The following is a 22,658-nucleotide window of genomic DNA, read 5'->3' on the forward strand; positions in this document are numbered from 1 at the left end:
CCTCTGTATTTCCCTGATTAGCTAAAGTAAACCTTGTATATGTTGTTTCCTCAAGTGGGTGTCTGTTTATGCGAGGAAAACCCTGGCCTGCAGGTTTTTAATTTGTGTGAAGAAAAGCCATTGTTTTCTGCAGACAGGGGTAAACAAGTAGTCATTGTTCAAACAATTCCCCGTCGCCTCAAGTCTTTCAAAAACTGAAAGAATGCCATTTAAATAAAGCGAAAAGCGAACTACCCAACGATTATTGTTATGCTGGCTGAAACGCAGCGATAATCGACAAGTCAACAAATGATGCTCGTCAGCTTCGCATTTACACGTAACAATTATTACTCACTTTAGCGATAAGCGTTGCGTGTAAAAGGGGTTTAAGTTAACCCCAGTCCTATGGATAAGGGATAACTTACAATTTCGGTACAAGCACTGTAAATAGCATTACATATGAATAGAGAAGAAAATGCTAACTTCTGATGAAGGTACAAGGTAGAGCTGCTATTCCTTTACCTGCCAAAGTGATTTCACAATTGTAGAGAAACTCATTTTCAGGGCTAGCAGATTTCATCCATTGATCTGAATGGACTTTTGCTTAAATTATAGACCTTTGAAAGTAGTAGTAGTCGGAGCCCATGGACTTCAGTGGTGCGATCCGTGTATCTACGACACATCAGGAGACCATACTGATGGACTCTTCTCCTCTGGGATTAGTACATACTCATCCCTCACAGTTCACCGGGATAAAAGAGGACACACAGCAGGTTTTGTGTTGAGAATATTTTATTTCAAAGTCTGTCCCAGTCTTGCTAACTCCTTCCCCTCTGGAGCACAAGTCATAAAAATCCGTATACTGAACTCTGTAAGAACATAGCAGCTTTTTTTTTCTTTTTTCCACAATAAGAGAACTGTTACCGAGTTGTGACACGTACTGAACTACACGTGACATGTAAACGTCTGTACACGAGACGACACAGAGCAATATGGCAGAAGTGATGTCGGCAACCAAAAATGGACACGGAGGTTAACAGGTCTGGAGAGGTTGCCAGTGAGAGGGCAGCTACAAGTCCTAAGAAAGTAAAAAGGTAAAAGTGCAATTTCTAGGATTTTGGTCAATATGCCAGAGGAGCTCCGGGATGATGCTCATGTGAAAAGGGCTACAGGTCTATCATGGCATTATCTGGTTGGACAACCACTAATAAGTCAACGCATATGACCAAATGGTCCACGTGTTACCTGTTAGGGGTTCTGCAAGATTGAAAAATGGTCCTGTTTTTTTTTTCCTTCATGAGCTCTACCTATGGATATGTCTGGTATTGCAGCTCATTCCCTTTAACTTAAAGGGGTTGTGCAGTGTTAGAAAAACATGACTGTGTTCTTCCAAAGACAGCGGTACCCTTATCCATAGGTTGTGTATGTGTAATTCACTGTAATGGAGTGGAGCTGCAATACCACACACAACCTTATGGACAAGGGTGGCGCTGTGTTTGGAAGAAAGCAGACGTGTTTTTTTAACCCCTTTCAATAGAACTGAGCTGCAATACCAGACAGCCTACGGCCAAGAGTGAAGCAGTTGATGGGGAATACCAGGCCTGTTTTCAAATTCATCACATCTGCCTAAAGACGGGAGAGCATCTTCAAGAGAGAAGCATCAGTCTTCCCTTCAGCCTTTTCTGTCTTTGTGGACCAACTCCTGAGTTTGGCTCAAAAAACTGCATTGAATACTGCAAGTGTGACTCCAGCTCAAATGTAATCACCCATCTATGGGAAAGGTGCGAAGTCGGATCGATGGGAGTCTCACCACTGATCACAAGAGTCCTGTATGCTCCTCTTCTCCTCACTGCACCAACCGCATTAACATGGAGGTTGAATGGAGCCGAGGCGGCATGTGCTTGGTGTCGCTCCATATATTTCAATGGGGCTGACGGAAACCGCCGAGTACAAGTGCTCTGCTATAGCCGGCAGTCCTACTGAAGATGAACGGGACGGCACCACGAATGGCCGACCGCAGCTCCATTCAATCTCCTTCTTACAGTGAGGAGGTGAAGGGGACACTGCGAGTCCTCCACCGACCAGGCTTATCATCCGCCGGTTGATTTTGGTACAACCCCTTTATATGCATGTTCACACCAACGTCCGCTGCAGATTTTAACCCTTCATTTGAAAAGAGGAGAACCAGTAGCATAAATTGGCACGCTGAGGATTTAAAGAAGGTCTGTCACCAGAATATAAATCACTGCCAACAGTAGATTGGTGCAATGCCGATACGCAGCATCCTGCCTCCCGTTTTAATGATAGTGCCGCCATCAGGGTGATATGCTTTTATACGTACCGCGCACGCAGCGGAAATGAGCAGCAATCATCCGATGGAGTGCGCGGAATATGTAAAAGCACATCGCTCTCTCCCCGACAGCGGCACGTTCATTAAAGCAGGAGGCAGAATCCTACCTATCAGCACTATTCCTGTTCTATTCCAGTGCAGACGGCTTCCATTGAAGTCAATAGAAGCCGTCCGATCATTGCGGAAAGGTTGCGGAATCCGTGACATCGACTAGCGAGGACGCGGCATAACCTGTACCGCACATTCGCAATACAGATTATGAAGAATCCGGAGAGGTACGCAGGGGTCACCGGCTGGGCACAGGGTCGGATTCCGCTGCGGGATCCAACATGTGGAATCCAACCCGGCCGTGTGCATTCGGCCTAACCAGTGTGCATGGCTGAGAACTTCCAATAAAACAGGGCAGATGGTGCACAGACTATCATACTGGAACCTTGAGGTGGTACATGGCTTCATGCTACATATGAAATCTACAAAAGTAAAAGTTCGTTCCATTGTCCTCATTTCTTTTTAAAGGGGTTGTAAGTCAGTAATGAATAAGACTAATTCCCCTCAGTATAAGAGGGTGCAAACACTATGGAGTGCCGACTATTGGGCGCATAAATAAAAAAAGCAAGACGACAAAGCGGATTTTATCAGGAATGTACCATAAGCAAAGATATGGCACACGGACATATGTGGATGTGACACACAGGGACCAGATATTGGGAGTCCTGTCACCATATGTTACGGTCTAGGAAGGGTAATGGCAGACATTTACTTCAGACATGCCTGATCGAAAAGAATAAAATACTGAAAAACAAAAGCCACGTCAGTATACTCCACTTCACCCATGAGAAAAACTATTCTTCAATGAGGTAAGTGTTTGGGCCGACCCGTCCTCACCTGGGGGAGGCGCTAGTAAACTTTGCACACATTTCATCTACGCTATCCACATCTGAGCAATTTTTAGTCATTGATGGAAGATCTGCCGGACGGGGCTGCACGTTGTATACAACTACACTGCGATTACTTATGGACAAGCACATGGACCAAGTACGCAACTTGGCCATAGACAATGTATATACATTCATGAGGTAATAGCACACCAACGCACTTCATACGGCGCAGACCCCACGATCTCTGCTCCGACGTATCACAAACTCTTTGCCGACAACTTTGTTCATTACTCGCAGACAACCAACGGGGCGCATCTTAGCACCAGCATTATATTACGGCTTCAATATCAGGACTTCCTCCATTTCTACTGATCTGGACTTCTACAATATACTACTCACCATATACAAGCAGTCTCTGTTAGTAGTCAGCTGACAAGCATCCTGAAGGGTCAGCAGGGTTTTCAGAAATGGTCCTGGTGAACCGCTTTCACACAAGGGTATTACAAGCACATTTAGTACGCCCGTATTACGGATGAGTGTCCCAACCTGACGGGAAGTTCTTACCAGAGTCCACAGCATCGTAGATCCCATAAGGCTGTATTCAGATGGGCAATGTTCCCATGCCAGTTCTGTCCTATTCTGAGAAGAGCAGAGCTCGCGAATGGAAAGAACTCATTTGAATAGATTCATTCACAGAAGAGATTTTTCACTCAGATTGATAGTTTGAGAGCAAAAAAAAAAAAAATAAATAAAATAAAATTGCTGCATGGCCTATTTTTGTTCTTAAAGCACCACATGCAAATTTTTTTTCCACGCGCTGAAAAATGTTTGTAAATCGGATGCAAGTCATAAAAATGCTTAAAATACAAACATGAAAATCGGAGGTAAAACAGTCAGTTTTTCACATTGCACTCGCCCATGTGAATACACCCCAATACCGTAGCTTGGGTTAGTAGACCTAAGGTCAAAGCGAGTCATTCACCTGTGATACGGGTACAAAAAAAAAAAAAGAAGGATATATACTGTATGTTTTTTTAATACACACACACACATAATTATGTGAAGGCGGCCTTGAGTCCCACCCACTAAACAGCAGTACAAGCCAAATCAGAGACTTATCTGATGGAAGAAGACAATGTAGATGAGCGGTTCCTGCACTGAGAGGTCTTTACGGCCACGATAGACCAGATCCTGTAACTGGACTATTACGTTAGCCCTAATAAAGAGACTAAGAAGGAAATATTAACCAAACTTATCCAAAAGTTTGTTAAAAATGTAAACTTTTTTCCCTGAAAGAACCATCTCCGTTACCGGATGATCTGCAGCTCCCGTTTGCAAGTACATTAAAGCATATATAGTTAGGCCGCATCTAATCCGTGCCGGCGTCACTGCGGATTACAGTCGCCATATATAACCCGAGCAATAAACTAGATTAGGGTGCTTCTAACCAACCTGTGTCACAAAGAACCTGGCAGATCCGACAGCAAGACGACCAGAATCTGAATGTAGTGATAGCACTGCGATGGGTTTATTCCAGGTATCCGCCCTCATGTAGTATCTGCGCTCATGATGGATATATAATATCATGATATAGATCACGATATTACATTTTTTTAAATCCTAGATGTCATTAAAAAGTACTTTAATGAGACACATCCTAATTTTGCATCAGTGAACTCGAAGCAGGTGGGCGGGAGCACCCCCCCCCCCCCCCGGGAGCACCCCCCCCCCCTAAAAAAAATAAAATAAAATAAAACCGTCTGCACTGAGAATATTGCTCTGTGTCCGTCTCATCCTACAAGGGAAGAACAATCTGGATTGTGTACGGAAATAAAGTTTAATTTAGAGGGATTTGCGCATTGGCCGTCACCATTCAGATTAGAAGGGAGTACGTTAATAGGATACAGTGAATCGATAGCAGAGACTCAAGTAAGGAGAGGGTTAATTCCATCCGAACTGCAGCTGCCCTTTAAATGCAAGACTGGCGGTAAAACAAAGTCCCGTTGTGTATTTAATGCCAGTTCCATAAATTAATTGTGAAGATATTTTATAGAATCAGCGGACGCTCGGCAGTACGCAGAATACCTGCTAATCAAAGACTTTGCACGACATGGTTCCTGAAAAACATAGCAGCGCCACCATGTGGACACTGTGCAAATTGTAGGGCTGTAAACAACCCCAGAGATATTTTTTTTTTTTAAATCCATCAAGGAAAGAAAAAGACAAAATTTGCAATAGAATAAATTAGAATCTGAAGACGATTTTCCTCGTCCACGCATTTTTTCACCGTAAGAATTAAGGGCTTTTGATGTCCCTTAACTTTAGCAAAACTCCTTATTTGTAGAAGTCTATATCACTTAGACCTAGCAGGGAAGGTAGCAGTCCCTGCCCCGCTGTACACCCCTCCACTGTTGCAGTCCGCAGGGGGCGCTGTGCTGTTTCATACCAGTTTTGTAGGTGTACGATAAAAAATATTCACACCATCTGGACACTTTTGTAGTCCCTTCTGTATACCGGCACTGTTAGACATGAGACACGGTCATCCGGTCCTCCACCATCACTATGTCAGTGCCAAACTGATCTATGCACTGCTGGACTGTTCCTATTATGCCCTGTAGACGGCGCTCCAAGGCTTCTAAGTGAGCTTCTGATAGGATGGGGAAGATTGGGTCGTGACTCGTGGCGGAAAGCAGAGCGGAGCGCAGGGTGCCATGCTTCAGGTGAGACAGACGATTCCAGGTGGAGACACGAATGCTGCAACCAGAGTACAGTGTAAGAATGATGGCAGAATAAGGCATTAAAGGGATATTCCAGGACGGTCACTCAGGATAGGTCATCGATAGCTGATAGTCAGGGGTCCGCTGCTCTGGATGCCTGCTGATTGCTTGGCCTGCTGCACTGACAGCGTGCCCGATAATCAGCCGATTGGCGGGGATTCACACAGTCAGGGCCAAAGTGTAATATAGATTTACTCCCACTGAAATCATGGGGACTAAAGCGATCTATTACACTTTCCCCCTTGACAATGTCTGGCCCATTGCACTGACAGTGGTTCACATGACCAGCTGATTGGCTGGGATCCGGAGCGAAAGACCGCAGCCAATCGACTATTGATGACCTATCCTGAGTATAAGTCAATGTCAGGAATATCCCTTAAAAAGGAAGAGTAGATGTAACAGAGCTCAGAGCCTTACATGCAGCACTGGTACAGGGGGGCGAGGATGCTGCGCTCATCCATGGACGGATTACCAAAACTGAAAAACAAGAAGATACACATTATATGTAGCAAGTGATGTACAGAGAGCACCGTTCAATCACATTACAGATTTGTAGAACCCTTCTCTCAACGGACTAATGTTTGTCGCGTATGTTTAACCCCTTAAGAACTGGGTTTTTCGGTTGCAGAGGCACTTACCCATGTAGTGGATCTACAGCCATATTTTTTTTTTCCTTTGCAACAAAAATTTTGGTAGCTGGCTGTTTGTGACATATAGGGCTGTTTGCAATATATTTTTTTTCCCATTTTTTAGTTTTATTAGGGGTAAAAAATAAATTAAAAATAAGGTAAACGTTTTTCATTTATAATTGTTCATTTTTCAAATTAGTATAGTTACACTAAAAAGTTTCATATTATTTCCATATATATTTTTTTATTTTATTCTCCAATTTTCTGTTTTTCTTACTTCTTTTTGTAAGTTTTGTTTTTAAACATCTATGTACCCTGTCGTCACTGCGTTTACTAGGACCATGCTACGTTATTTGATCGCCAGGTAAAATAACGGAAGCAACACTCCTGCTTTCTCTCTTCACTACATATGACTCATTGAATGCTATGTAGCCTGTAAAGGAGAAGGCAGAAGCGGTTATAAACCACTTCTGCCTTCCCCTCGCAGTCCTCGGCTGTGACTAACAACCCATAATCCGACTTGCTCTTGCAACATTGCAGCAGCTTTAAACCAGTGCCATGTTTTTACTATCAAACTATCTCTCCATTTAGCTGTGTCTGACTCTCGGTGACTTAATAGGTGAACGTTCTTCATGCTTCCCTGTCAAGCACGGCTTCTTTTAACCGCTTGACGCACAGATTGGTACCCATTTAGACCAGCGCATTCTTTGCCGGCCCTTTTTCTAATTCTACTGGTCATTCCCAACACTATTGGCTTCTCTAGCGCGTTTGCACGCATGATATGGCCAAAGTGAGTCAGTTGCGGTCTAGTGGCCTTAGCTTCTAGCGATGTCCCTGGTTTTATGTGATCCAACACTTTTCTGTTTGTTCCCCGGCTGCCCGTGGTATTACTAATAATTCCTGCCAGCACCACATTTCGAACGCATCAATTCTCCTTCTGTCGGCCTTTCTTAGTGTCCAACTCTCAGACCCCAAACATCATAGGAAAGACAATGGCTCTAACTACTCTGCTTTTGGTAGTTGAAGTGATACCTTGGCTCTTCCGGATCTTATTCATGCCAACCATTGCAGAACGGCCCAATGCGATCCTATGTTTCATTTCTGGGTGGATTCGCCATCGCGGTTGATTTTTGATCCAAGGAAGATGAATTCTTGAACTGATTCAATTTCTTTGCTGTTAATTTTAAGCTGCTGCTGCTGTCATGGTCTTTGTTTCCTTGATGTTAAGGTGCAGCCCCATTTTTTTCACTTTCTTCCTTAAGTTTCAAAATTGTGTTTATCAGGTCCTCCTCTCTTTTAGCCAGCAGAGGCGTATCATCCGCATATCTCAAGTTGTTGATGGTCCTTCCTCCGATCTTCACCCCACTGTTGGGCGAGTCCAGGTCTAAATTTTCTCTTGATCACCTCAACATACAAGGATGAAAAGAAATGGGGATGATATGCAGCCGTCTCACACCCCTGCCGATCCTGAACCCCTCTATATCACCATAGAGTGTTCGCACCATTGCTTCTTGATTGATAAGCTTGATCAAGTGACCCAAGACCCCGAGGTCATACAGAGCCGCCCAGAGCTTGTCATACTCAATGCAGTGGAAAGCCTTGCTGTAGTCAATGAAACATATGTAGAGATCTTTCTGATATTCGAGGGTCTTTTTCATGATCCATCTGATGTTTTTACAATCGGCCAGGATTAAAGCCCTGGACCAAGCACCATAAATTTATGTTACTTGTTCTTTAAGGGGTTAAAGAGATTCAACCAGTCATTTAATATAATGGGCGGCAGTGTCACCTCTCCATAGAGATCAATGAGAATTAAGGGAGCAGTACGCAGCGTGCGGACCAGTAAATAATATAAACAGGTTGGATGATGTAACAGCAGATTAATCATCTGATTATTGCTGCATGAATGCAAGTTACCTGGATTTACAAGTTCCTTCATAAGCCTCTCCCCGTGGACTTGGCTCACAAACAGCAATCGCTCAGGATCAGACGCTCGTATGACTACAACCTTGACAACTGCGCATAATAAATGGATTGTACTATTGGACATACCTGGGCTTTTCCTCAGACTCATCCAAAGAGTTGTAAATTATTTTTCCCATGGAACGGCAGATAAAAAAAATTGCAATAGAGAATTATGGAAAAAAGAAAAGCCTCATGAAAGCTAAAAGTATCCAAATGTGCTGAAATGTTATTGGTCACTGAGGCCAGAATAATCCCGAACTGGCATTCACCGGCGGTCGATGCCAACTATTCTGTTTTACCAAAAAGTCTTTATATCTGTAATGCATTTTTTTTAAATTTAAAAAAAAACAAAAAAACCACACAAACAAAAACGAAAACTAAGTGATATAGGCAGACTACCAACTGATTGACGATTTAATTGCATTAGACCCGGCAGCATCATTTCAATTGATTGAATATTTCCTGGGATTAGCAGCACTTTATGTCGTCCGGCCAAATCAAGTGGGTCCACCAGTCCCTGAATGTGTCGCTGAGAAACCCAGTGACCTGTCTGCAAATGGCGCTTCCAAGGCTTCTAAATGAGCTTCTGACTTGGATTGGTTTGCCCAGAGTATTTTGGTCCTAGAGGATGAAAAGCTTTAGCAGATGTTTGTGGTGGTTTTATAGCCCCATTTTTTTTCTTGGGCTGCCAAAAGTATTTTTGTAGCGTTTTTCCTTTTCTGGACATATAGGGCTATTTTTGAATACTGTGATGTGTCCAAAAAGCGAAACTTTTTTTTTATTTTTTAAAGCAGTTATTTTTAAAACTAGTTCGTTTATGATGAGATAGAAGTACAGAAACAGGATGCCCATTCTGCTTCGAACGTTGACATGCAGTTTGCATTGTCTCGGATTACAAGGTGCATATGGCGATGGTTTAGGATGGCGTGGGGTCATTTTTATTTTTTATTTATTTCTATTTTATTCTGTAACATTGTTTACTTGTTTTTGTAGCTTTTTGTAACATCTTTGTCCCCCATGATGTCATGTAAGACTTCTGGAGGACATTCACACTATTATTTTCTTCTCCTAATTTCACAGTTTGACTGTAAAGGAGCATCCCCAGTAACAGAAGGATCCCCAGTAACAGGGAAAACATCCCTCTGTGAAAGTAGTCCCTGCCAGAGCTGGAGCCTCCTAATACCCATTACAGCTCTGCCACATAAGGGTGTGTGGGTATGTATTTACAAGGACATGGGATTAAAGCTCAGGACCAAGCACCGTATATTTCCAGCACTTGTTCCTTCACAGGTTAATCATACCATGGATTCTAGGTGATCAAAAGGTTAAACACCTATAATGTGAGATGCAAGAGCTTAGCACTGTAATCGTGAACTGTTAAAAGATGTATTGCAGTTGTTAAGTGGTTAAATCAGTTTTCCAGGAGCAGCGGTGCTCCATCTCTGATTCTAGTCTGCTGGAGATAGTGATGAGCTGAACCAGAAAGCATCTCCAATAGTCGGTAATGACGGTTGATTACTCATGCCGTCTTATTCTATGCAAGAGGGAAAGGTGAAAAAAAATAAATAGTTGATTGTTCTCCGCCCTTTTCTCCCAGAACAAAGACCCACTGGGGGTCCGGCGGTACACCACAGGTATAAGGCAATCTGCGTACTTAGGGTAGGTTTGTACAATACAGTATTACATGTGAAGCAATTATTTCCAAACCACATGTAGTGAAAATAGCTGCACAGAAAAGGAACAAATCACTTTCAGTTGCAGATATAATCTTTCCCACGGTAATGGAGACCGACATGGTTCATCTTATTACACATTTGTAACATTTCAGATTGTGGCAACTTTGCTACCTGCAAACATCAGCTGGTGATCCTTGTTAGGACCCATTCAGATGGACGTATATTTAGTACCCATGTATTCCACGGTCACCACTTGGCTCCCATAACAACCTGAGGCTATTCACATGGCCGCTTTTACTCACGGACGAGAATGGGACAGGCAACCTGCGGGTCTGTGAACATTGGACAGCAGAAGGATGAGGTCTGTGCAATCCTTTAGGTTCATCCCGTTTCTGGTTTTGGCTTGCAAATACTGATGTAAAGTGGTGACTAAATACGGCTTGTGTGAAAGTGGCCTAATGGGGTAGTTAAGATGGCTATAGACCTAGCTGACGATCTACGGTGAGTCTAGAGACAGCAGATCACACTGACCTCTTCGCATTGTCCAGTAGTATAAGCATGCTGGCTCCCTCGTCATCCTGGAAACTTTCATAGTGATGGCGATCTGCATTTCCAATCAAGTAGTCAAAGATGGCTGTATCAATAATATCAAGGAGCCGGGGGCCGGCGTCATAAGGAGGAGTCTTCTTCACAGCATCACAGTAACTTTCATCATATTCCCACCTGCAAGAAAAAAAAATAGTATACCAGCAAAAGGATAGGGGAGAAATGTAAAAAAAGGAATGACACGCGTTGTATTTCATACCTGGCTAACTTGCCTTCCCGGTACGTCCGGCCCCAGGGGTGTCTGTGCTTCTGAAGAGGCCAGACGTCAGGAAGCCAGAGAGTAACGGCACCCTCCATCACTTCCCTCTCGGCACAAGCGGGCTCCGTTTCTCGGCAGTAGTAACATTTTCCATAGAAGCAGGTGTTATTTCCTGTATGGGACCAAACCAACCAAAAAAAGTAAAGTTACAAAAACGACTAACGTGGCGCAAATCCATCAGAATGGTGGCAGATCTGCTCCGTGCAATGGTCTTTACACTCACCCTGCTTTAGAAAGGTGCTTAGCAGCTGCTCAGTAGCTACGGGTTTGATCTCCGTGATAAGATTCACGTAACGCCCGATGACCATTGGGGCGCGTCTGAAGCCAAGAATCCTATTTAAGGAAAATAGTAACAGACCGGGGTTATTGATCAAAAGGTTGCTGGTGTAATGTGCCGCCTACAAACCTGTGTTTAGCCAAACTTTACGACACACTTCTCCACCTTCTTCCAGATGCCAATTTATCAGCAGTTCCTCAAGATCTGGGATAAGACCAAGAAGTCCCTTTCCAACAGTTTTGGGTAATGGCGATGTGACACTATGCCTTAGGGTATGAGCAGACGGTGGAATCCTATGCCAAATTTTTCCATGCAGATTCCACCTCTAAATGGTAGTAGAAAACCACGGCTAAGCTGCGTATTCCTGCTGCAGAACCACCAGCAGATTTAATCCGTGTGTGAAATTTCTGATGCGATTCTGAGTAGATCCACGTTAACAAGCGACAGGTCACTTAACGTGGATCTGTATAGGAAATTACACACACAGATTTTGCTCATTCACAGGAAAAAATATATGCGCGACTGTGACAAAAATATGTACTTTAGGATTTCTGCCGCAGTTTTAGAGGTGGGATCCATGTAGAGTAGAAAAAAAAAATGTATTATATTCCGCTGTCTGCACATACCCTGAGACAAAGCGTCACATCCCACCTCCGCAGACAGGGGGAGCCAGCACAGATTTTTCCCACACTGTTTCCAACTCTTAAACCATGGCAGAAATCTGCGGCTAATCTGTGTATTTCTACCCCGGATCCACATAGACATTTAGCCTTGTGAATGGGCAAAATCCATGCATCAAATTTCTAATTCAGTTCTGCGCAGATCCGCGCTAAGTGACACGTCACTTTTTAAGGCAGATCTGCGCAGAATTGCATCTGAAATTCTGCACATGGATTTTGCTCATTTAAAAAATAAATAAATAAATTTTAAAAAAATTGTTCAAACGAGCCAACGTGACCAATAATCATCCAATCCATATGCGCACCAATGACCCAACCAATGATTCACTTTCCGCTCATCGTTTCTTTTATGCAGGCATAAAAACAATCGCTGGCTCGTTCAATCATCGTTCGGTTTTAACAGCGCTTGTTCCATCTTTCACATTCACCGTATACGATTCTTGTGTGAACGAGCCAACGACGTATCTGCCTGTCTAAGCAGGCTGCCCATGCGAACTCTGACGTCATTCGGCTCGTCTAAAAGTACCTTTACTGTTACAGCTTAAACCTTTTTGGTTTGTCGAGGGCAGAGAATACCAACCAGCACAGACGTACCTATCTAGGTGGAAGGCTGCCACCTCTGCGTTATGCCGATCGTAGCCGGCGTAGGGTTCTCCCTCCACCACATAGTCTCTGCTGTATCTGGAAAACAAATGCATGTTAGTAAAAGGTATCAGATCCCGAAATACTTAACACGTGGCCAAGAAACGATTCCATAAAACACACTATAAGTAATATATAAAATGCTATACTATCCAACCGCGGCGTCTAGAAATCACTGATGGACCTGAGCGGAGACGTCCGCTTCATCATGGACACTAACTGGCGGCACAGGCAGGAAGCTCCTATAGATCCGCTTGCAGCAGCAAGAAGTGTAAAGCCTTCTCTCTCCAGTCACAATGGCCATAATGTCGTTAAACTGACATAAATCACTGGAGGCGGTGTGGTCTTCTTGGATTAAAATTTCCAAAAAATTGCGAACGGCAAAAAGATAGCTTGTTATACCCTCCCAAAAGAAAATAGTAAATTATATACTTTACTTGACATACAACTGGGCTGACTTAGCCGATGGCTACAGGCTCTACAGTAGGGATGGGCTGCATCTCAATGGGGAGTGGGCAGCTGTGTTGGGGGGGGGCAATAGATGAAAAAAAAAGTGTTTAAATTACTAAAACAAGAAGGCAGCGAAGAAGTGCTAAAATCATACAGGAAAAAAAACAAACAAATTATGTAAGGAAAAGATAAAAACTGTCAAGGAGGAGGAAGAAAGACTGATAGCAAAAGAGCGCAAAAATAACCCTAAACTATTTTACAATTACATGAACAGCAAAAGGATTTGCACGGAAAGCACTGACCCCTTAACAAATAATACAGGAAAAAAATCATAGAGGATGATGGGAGGAGGTGGGAAGGCAAATCTATTAAAGGGGTTGTCCCGCGAAAGAAAGTGGGGTTCAGCACTTCTGTATGGCCACATTAATGCACTTTGTAATGTACATTGTGCATTAATTATGAGCCATACAGAAGTTATTCACTTACCTGTTCCGTTGCTAGCGTCCCCGTCTCCATGGTGCCGTCTAATTTCAGCGTCTAATCGCCCGATTAGACGCGCTTGCGCAGTCCGGTCTTCTCCCTGGTGAATGGGCCCGCTCGTGCCGGAGAGCTGGTCCTCGTAGCTCCGCCCCGTCACGTGTGCCGATTCCAGCCAATCAGGAGGCTGGAATCGGCAATGGACCGCACAGAGCCCACGGTGCACCATGGGAGAAGACCCGCGGTGCATCGTGGGTGAAGATCCCGGCGGCCATCTTGCTAAGGTAAGAAAGAAGTCGCCGCAGAGCGGGGATTCGGGTAAGTACTAAACTTTTTTAACCCATCCCTTGTGTTTGTCTCGCGCCGAACGGGGGGCCTATTGAAAAAAAAAAAAAAACCTTTTCGGCGTGAGACAACCCCTTGAAGTAGTTTTTTTATCAAGTGTATTTACGAAAGAAAAGTCACACAGGAGGTAGATCAGAGTCGGTTAAAAAAAAGATTAAAACTGACAATCGCCAAGCCCAGATGGTCTACACCCAAGGGTTCTAAGTGACGTGATAGACAGATGGCTATTTCTTATATATATGGACACTATTGAGACCAGGGTTGTACCATTGGATTGGTGTATTGTCAATTTGGTTCCAATATACAAAAAGGGGTCAATTGGGGAGCCTGGTAACTACAGACCGGTAAGTCTCACTTCAATAACTGGAAAAATATTTGAAGGGTTTCTGAGAGTTGCCATTGTGGAATACCTCAAGGAAAACAACGGAATAACTCTTCATGAGCATGGGTTCACGAGGGATCAATCATCTCAGACCAATTTCATCAGCTTCTACGATGAAGTAAGCTCTAGGCTGGACCTGGGAGAGCCTATTGATCTCATATATCTGGACTTCTCTAAAGCATTTGACACCGTGCCACATAATAGGCTGATATATAAAATGGGACAGCTCGGTCTAGGCGAAAACGTGCGTATCTGGGTAAAGAACTGGCTCAGAGATAGAAAGCAGAGGATGGTAATAAATGGTTCGTACTCTGATTGGGCCACAGTCACTAGTGGGGTGCCACAGGGTTCAGTATTAGGCCCCATCCTGTTCAATATATTTATCAATGACCTGATAGAGGGACTGCACAGCAAAATATTAATATTTGCAGATGACACAAAATTATACAATATAATTAATGCAACAGAGGACAATGTGCGGCTACAAACGGACCGAGATAAGCTGGGGGCTTGGGCAGAAAAATGGCAGATGAAGTTCAATATTGATGAATGTAAGGTTATGCACATGGGCAGGAGAAACGGATGTCACCAATATACACTAAATGGGGTACTGCTAGGGAAAAGTGATATGGAAAAGGACCTGGGGGTACTAGTGGATTGTAGATTAAACTGGAGTAACCAATGCCAATCAGCTGCTGCAAAGGCAAATAAAGCCCTAGAGTGCGTTAAAAGAGGTATAGGGGCGAGGGACGAGAACATTATCCTACCACTATATAAGGCACTTGTCAGGCCCCACATTGAATACTGTGTACAGTTCTGGTCACCGGTGCTCAGGAAAGATGTTTCAGTGAATGAGAGGACTGGAATACCCAGAGAGGCTATCCAAATTGGGATTATCTACCCTGGAAAAAAGACGGCTAAGAGGCGACCAAATAACTATGTATAAATACATGAGGGGACAATACAAGGATCTCTCCCCCGATCGGTTTATACCCAGGACTGCGACGGTAACAAGAGGGCATCCGCTACGTCTAGAAGAAAGCAGGTTTCATCACCAACACCGAAGGGGGTTCTTCACTGTAAGAGCAGCAAGACTGTGGAACTCTCTGCCTGAGGACATGGTGATGGTATAAAGCGATAGAGGAGTTTAAGAAGGGACTAGATGTCTTTCTAGAGCACCGATATTAAATAACCAGCGGGGTTGTTGATCCGGGTCTAGGAGTCAGGTAGAACTTTCAAAACGTTGATCCAGGAATTAATCCGACTGCCATTATGAAGTTGGCCAATTGGCTTCTGTCTCATTGGTGTTTATTTGCCTTCCTCTGGATCAACAAGGGGGGGATGGAAACAAGCTGAGCTACATGGGCATTATCTCCCGTCAGCCTAACGTACTATGTTACTTTAAAATAAAGGAATAGGTGGTTGAACTAAATCCTTACGGAGTCAATAAAACAACTGAATATATATTTTTATGGACTCAGTAAGGATTTAGTTCAGCCACCTACTCCTTTAACGTACCTTTGTCTGTGTTGAGCACATTTATCTCAAAGTATATAATTTTATATTATTCTCTTTTGGGAGGTTATAAACATAAGGCTATCTTTTTGCCTTAGGCTTTTTTTTGGAAATTATGTTTATTTAGCCAGGTATACCCTAGGGCTACTCCCTTTCTATACAATTCATCTTCTTGAATGAGTCAGTCATTCTATCCCTTTACTAGGTCCAGATGTGATAGAGTTCACAATCTTTCACCTCCAAATCATCAGTGTGCACTACTCCACTCAACTCTTACCTTTTTGGTTTGAAGACCACCTTTTGCCCACCATCCAGGACTAACAAGGCTTTGAGCTGTGTTCCTTTGTAGCCCACGTCCGCCCTTATGATCTTCTTCGTGGCCATGGCATGCAGGACAGCTCCCATTTCAGGAGTATCTTCAGGATATACCTCTCTTGGGACAACCCATTGAGATGCAATTTCCCATGGAGACTGTAAAGTGTGTTCCAGTCGCGAGTCCATGGTAAGCCGCAGGCCGGACATCATCCGCTGGAAGGACAGCTGGTCCTGTCTTTGTGCCGCAGACGTCTCTAATCTGTCCAACAGTAGAAGTTTAGTAAGGACCAAGATGACCAGCAGCAAAGCCAGGACCACAACTCGCTGCTTCAGCTTCATGATGACCCAAAGATGTGGGTTAAGACTGACAGAAGTTAATAGTACACATACAAGACATCACTGGGCTTGATCCTCAAAGGAACCTATGGGAAAGGTAAAAGACAGACATATCAAACCAATAAACCTGCAGGCAACTGGGGTTACAAGCTCAGTCCCCGTCCAGGGCAATAACTGCATGTAGGGGCATCATCTAGGAGTCCCATAGTAAGTTTCCTTTACTCATCTGTAGTCTCATATCTATACGGGGCAATTTACATATTAAAGGTAATTATTTTCTCTTTTTCTTCCTCCAAAATAAATTGCGTTTCAATATTTTTTCATGATAAAGGCAAAATATTTATGCTCAGTCATTGCATAATTAAAATGAATGAATATCGGGCTAATGGAACAATCTTAAAAGACACTTAAAAGACTGTTGGCCCGTGTAAAAGGGCCTTTACACGCAGGCCAAGGATTAGACACAAACTTTCATTTGCCCGATCCTTGGCGTATCAAAATCTGCTGGCAACCACACGGTGAAAGGTTAAAGGGGTTGTCTCACGCCGAAACGTTTTTTTTTTCCATAGGCCCCCCGTTCGGCGCAGGACAACCCCAAGGGATGTGTTAAAAAATAAAAAAAAAATGCATATTACTTACCCGAATCCCCGCTCTGCGACGTCTTCCTTCTTCCTTCACCAAGATGGCCGCCGGGATCTTTACCCACGATGCACCGCGGGTCCTTTCCCATGGTGCACCGTGGGCTCTGTGCGGTCCATTGCAGATTTCAGCCTCCTGATTGGCTGGAATCGGCACACGTGACGGGGCGGAGCTACGCGATGACGCGTGGAAGGGGCGGAGCCAGAACGCCGCTCGTGCCGGACCGAGAAGAAGGGGAGAAGACCGCACAGCGCAAGCGCGTCTAAAAAAGCAAGAAGACATCAGAATTAGACGGATCCATGGCGGCGGGGACGCCAGCAACGGAGCAGGTAAGTGAATAACTTCTGTATGGCTCATATTTAATGCACGATGTACATTACAAAGTGCATTAATATGGCCATACAGAAGTGTATAACCCCACTTGCTGCCGCGGGACAACCCCTTTAAAAGCTCGTTCATCCGCCAATTGTCTCTTTCATGCGGTATACTAACGACAGTCGCTCGGCAGCGTCCTCCAGAGCACACAGATGGGCTGACAAGTATAAAGATACACAATTCCAGTAGTGATCAGTCGTCCCTGCACCGACACATCTGCCAGTGTGAATAGCAGGAGGACATATCGGTTGTCACTAGTTATAGAGGACAGGTTTTCGGCCCGTCCTTATAGAGGGCTTGTCACCTCGCCTGACGTGCGTTTTTTAGTAAGTAACTGTGTTCCTCATAAAGCAACAATTCTGGAGCATCTTTTCTTAGAACTCTGTTGTGCCGTTCCTCTGTTATTCCTCCTGGAAATTTAAGAATAAATTGATAACTGGGTGGTACCATTCCTCTTGTCAGAGGGGTGTCCCCCTACACAGGCTAAAGCGGGGATCACACGACAACACACGCCAGCATGCAACCATGCGGCAGGTAGCCAATGACATGTACACTTGCACCAATCCCCATGCACTATTTTGGCATGTGTGTGTAATAAGTGTCAACATAGAGCACACTGATTTTTTTTCTGCTCAATACGTGTGCGAAACATTTGCAGGTGTGAGCGGCCCAATAGAAATCAATGGGCTTTTGGCATCACGTGTTGCATGCGATGTACAATGACAATCCTGCACTGAGCAGGGGGTTAGACCCGATGACCCTGGAGGTCCCTTCCAACTCTACCAGTCTATGACAATATGCCCGGGTGAGACCGGCCTGACCAGACAGTGTCCGTGGATGCAGAACACTTCCCATCACCTCTTTGCATTTGGTTGACAATTTACCAATTAAGTTCCAGGAGGAATAACAGAGGAACAGCACAACGCAGGGCTGTAAGAAAAGAGCTTCTAGAGTTCTCGTTCAGTCGTTGGCTCGCGTTTAGACTGAACGATTATTCTTCACTTTCGTTAGTTGGAACCATTTTTTGACCGTTCTGTCTTGAAGCACCTGAAGCCTCTGAATGGTTTGCCGGTCCGTTAGCCGATCATTCGTCCTTTTACTCGGCGCCACTGAGGGGCGGACAAGTGTTTGTAGAAACATTCAAGCTGGGGAATCGGCCTGTAAAAATACCCTCTTTTCTTTCATATATGTTCGCTGTACAGAGATATTAACCCTTTCCAATCCAGTTTGCATCCTGGTTTTCCTAGGGGGCTTACTCTTTCTCTGCGCTATCTGCTGGCTAAAGCCAGTACTGCATGAGGTGACACGTTGGATAGGCTCCGGCAGCAGAGAGGCTGGCAATATACAGTAAGAGAACCCCGACGGATGTCTTCCAACATCGGAGCTGTACAGCCTTAAATCATAATGTCTTCAGAGGTCAGACAGTGGATTGGAAAGGGTTAAGCCCCAGATAAGAGCTTATGAAAGTAGAGACTAAAGATATAAAAAAGGTAAAAAGGGTCAAAGCGAAGACAATAGCCCTAAAACCACAAACAAAAGAGCAGAGGAGGTCACCCATGGGAGCACTCAGTCTAGAGGGGCTGATATGGAGGGGTGGGAAAGGTTGACACTCATAGAGCTGTCAGGAGAAAAAAGGAACTTTGAAAACAGCCCAGAATGCTGTAAAAATATAGAATTTAGAAAGAAAAAAAAAAAAATCACTCCTCACCTCAGCCGATCCCCCATTCTGATGGCACCAGTCCCGTTGCTCTATAACTCCTGCAGCGTTGACATCCCCACAAAGGGACGAGACACGCGGCCATTTACACAACACTGAGTGCTCAGGGCAGCAGAAGTTTGCAGATACATGGAGGGAAAAATCCGGAAGGAACTACAAAACTTCAGGAGGACTTTAGGATTTGCCTTTAAAGAGACATCAGTGCTAATTATCATGGACATTGTTGAGTCCTGTCCCGAGTGCCCCATGTCCCCCTCACTGCGGGTTCACTGTAAAGGTGACAAGGGTCCCCAGGGCTCAGGATGGGGGTCTCACCAATCAAAGTTATCCCTATCCTGTAGATTGGGGATGACGTTAGATTTAGGGATAAAACCTTCAAAAATCACCACCACTGGTAGGTTTTGCTGCGGACGCCGCACAGTTCCCTCCATACTATGTGGATGCGATCTGTTAAAAGCGCGAACACTTGGCTGATGCCCCTTTAACACGGGCCGAGAATCTCTCAGCTCCCGTTTGCTGTAAGCTGGTGATGTCATCAGGTGCTGTCCGCTCTGCCACACTTCTCCCGAAGCTCCAGCACTGGTCTGTAGTCTTCCGCCAGCGCTTCCTGGTCAGAGGGTTTAAAGATCCCGCCTCCGGAAAGAGCTGGCTCTGATTGGTTCTCAAGCACCGCGGCTCTGCAGAGCTTCCTGGAGGCGGGATTTTTGAACCCTCTGACCAGGAAGCGCTGGTTGAAGACTACAGACAAGTAAGTGCTGGAGCTTCGGGAGAAGTGCGGCGGAGCGGACAGCGCCTGTTAGGTGATGGATTCTTTTGTTAGATGCAGGGGCTTATTTTAGGGACAAATAGTAGGTGTTTCTACTGTAAAAGTGGCATCGCACGAAAACCGCATTTCCGTGCAACGCAACAGAAAGAAGGGCTCCATAGGGAAAAATGGGCTACAAAACCTCCCAAATCGCGGCTGTATAGAGCGTGCCACGATTTTGTATTCTCACAATGTAGCATCGCTCATGTGAAGGAACCCGTTGGACAGCGCGGGCTTCACATACATGCGATTTGTAGCGCTGTCACATCGCGAGAAAAAAAATAAAATCCCGTGATTTTGTCCCCTGCATGAAAGTGGCCTAAATAGAAGTCAATGCGAGGTGCGCAAATCTGTGCGCAATAAACGCGTGAAATACGGTGTAATTGTGCAAGAGAAAGACCACGTCTGGAACTCGTTAACCATTTCAATCGCCGCGTCTTTGTTTGGCGCCCACAACCACGCCTTTGTGGGTGCAAAAAGTAGAGTAAAATACGCCGATGCGCACGCAAAAAAAAAAAATTTTAATAGTTCGTGCTGCAAAGACGCTACGCTTGCGCAAATACGACTACATAAAGCTGGACTTGGTGTACTGGTACACAGAACGATGGTCAGCTGCTGGAGCGCGTGCCTGACAGTCGTCCGAACGACAATCGCCCACTGAATGGACCGGGGATCGCCTCCATTCACAGTACACAGGCAGTCAGAGATGAGTAACTACCTGCTGACACGGGACGGCCGGCACCTGGTTTTCAGGTGAGCCGAAGACTGAGCGACTCTCACTCCCTTGCCTTGGTGGGTTCTGTGCTTCAAAGGGCTGGTTTGTGTGGTTACTGGGGTGACTGTCGGCCGCGGTACAACTACCCTCAGCGGGTGATGCCTTCCATCCTTCATAAAGGATTCCTGCGCCAACCTGACTTTTTCTGAACTACTTATCAAAAAAATCCTTAAAGTTTTTTTTATGGGCAAAATGGAAAATCATAAGAAATCCTAAAGATCCACATCTGCGTTGGGCCCCATGGTCAAAGGATCCGTCGTGGCTCAAGATACCGGAAGAAAAAGCGCTGTATGCAGAGTGTCTTCTTCCATCCAGAAGCTGCGTGGAAAGCGGGCGGACCCCATTATAATCAACGAAGACCACCCAGCGCTGGTCAGTTCCGTCCGGCCGCGGGGATTCTCCTCTCCTGCTCTCCAAACAGAGAAGGAAGGCAGAATCCCCAAGGCAGATGTGAAACCTCTTGCGATCACCATAACCCGCAGAAGCTCCTCCTACTTCATAGAAGGGAAAAAACTAAATAAAATCACAAAAAATAAATAAAAAACTTCTTTTAATGATCAGTGTGAAAAAGTGTCCTATTTTTATCAATGCCCAGGAATTTCTGGACAATTTCCAACCCCGCCTCCTGCTCGGCGTGACTCAAGCCCCGCCCATATATGCCAGTCTTATGCCGTTATCCAGCGCTATCAGAAAACATACAATGACTCACCGGACACATCAGCACTGCGGCCGCTCGCACACAGGCGCTAGTATGGCCGAAAAAACGGATAGAGGCAGCGCCCGTTCATTTTAAAGATTTAGCCTTTTTTTTTCTAAGATAACACGCCCAATTTTTGCGCAATTTTTGATGGCGCAGCACACACGCCGGACGCCCGTCTGCTGCGCGATTCGAGTTGCGCCGGAGAATATCGGGCGCAACTTTAATACCATTTGTGTGCAAGAAGCCTAATCTGGAAGGAAAGTGCCGGAAGAGCGACTCCGCAGCGTGGCTTATTCACATGTACGTAGTTAGTCTGTGACAGAAGGTCTGATCTTGCGGTGGCGGTGCGTGCCGCACGCGTTTGTGTCGTACATTTTTTCTTTATGCGATCGGTCCGTTAAAACCAACATTCATCTGGATACAACGATGTAAATCAATATTACGCGGTCCGTAAAAATATACGGACGAAACACGGACAACCAAAAAAAATAAAATCAGCAGGCGCGATGAGCCCCGAAGACCCCTCTGCAGCGTATCCTGCACTTGTAACCATGGTAACACTTCGGGGAATTGCTTTTCATGCCCATTCCTTAGAGATTGCAGCAGTTTCCCCCACAACTCCATTCATTACATCGGAATAACAGTCCGGTAATCCGCTATGCTCGCAGGACCCGGTGACCCCGCAGCCAGTGACGTGTGACAGCTCAGACCCTCCTTATATAGGACGCTATGGCCCCTCTTACCCGCTCGCACTCCTCCTCCGCCGCCGCCTCTCTCCTCCCGCACACGGTGCTCTACCTCCGGTTGCCAACATACCACTATCCCTCCCAACCAGGACACGGAGCCCCGTACGGCGGAACGGTCACACCAACCAATCAGCGGTCGAGGCGCTGGCCAGACTCAACCAATCAGCGCTCCAGGTGAGGCACATCGGTCATACAGAGCGACGAGACCGGAGGTCCTGGCAGCCAATCAGGAGGAGTGTTTTAAGCTGGAGCGCAAGGGCCAATAGCCGCTCTCGGCTAGTAGTTCTGGTTTACTCACAGTAAGAACAACCAATGGGAGATGAGGATAGCGAAGCTCTTGTTGACAGCGTGGCTGCGTGTCGT

The 22,658-nt window shown here is 45.1% G+C and overlaps 1 protein-coding gene across 2 annotated transcripts; it reads right to left on the reverse strand.

Annotated features, from left to right (window-relative positions):
• Positions 1-4,932: 4,932 nt before the first annotated feature.
• FAM20B (FAM20B glycosaminoglycan xylosylkinase) lies at positions 4,933-22,430 on the reverse strand. Of its 2 annotated transcripts, none has more exons than XM_066597462.1 (8): positions 22,293-22,430; positions 16,165-16,624; positions 12,671-12,757; positions 11,343-11,452; positions 11,060-11,231; positions 10,786-10,977; positions 6,402-6,461; positions 4,933-5,961 (listed from the first exon to the last, which is right to left on the reverse strand). In XM_066597462.1, exons 2-8 carry the CDS (start codon positions 16,539-16,541, stop codon positions 5,730-5,732), a joined length of 1,230 nt encoding a protein of 409 aa, XP_066453559.1. In that variant the 5' UTR covers positions 16,542-16,624; positions 22,293-22,430; the 3' UTR covers positions 4,933-5,729. The 2 variants fall into 2 exon arrangements, with proteins under 2 accessions (XP_066453559.1, XP_066453560.1); XM_066597463.1 differs by lacking the exon at positions 22,293-22,430 and adding an exon at positions 17,178-17,196.
• Between the last annotated feature and the right edge of the window lie 228 nt (positions 22,431-22,658).

This window comes from Eleutherodactylus coqui, chromosome 3 (genome assembly GCF_035609145.1).
Source record: "Eleutherodactylus coqui strain aEleCoq1 chromosome 3, aEleCoq1.hap1, whole genome shotgun sequence".
NCBI lineage: Eukaryota > Metazoa > Chordata > Amphibia > Anura > Eleutherodactylidae > Eleutherodactylus > Eleutherodactylus coqui.

Bases quoted from the DNA above. Each gene is read 5' to 3' on its own strand.
- FAM20B (XM_066597462.1), bottom strand. From the start codon at position 16,541: ATGAAGCTGAAGCAGCGAGTTGTGGTCCTGGCTTTGCTGCTGGTCATC. The intron at 12,758-16,164 runs GTAAGAGTTGAG...TTTGTTTTCCAG, and splicing joins GTGGTCTTCAAACCAAAAAG to ATACAGCAGAGACTATGTGG. The intron at 6,462-10,785 runs GTCAGTGTGATC...CTTGTTTTTCAG, and splicing joins CTACTGGACAATGCGAAGAG to TTTTGGTAATCCGTCCATGG.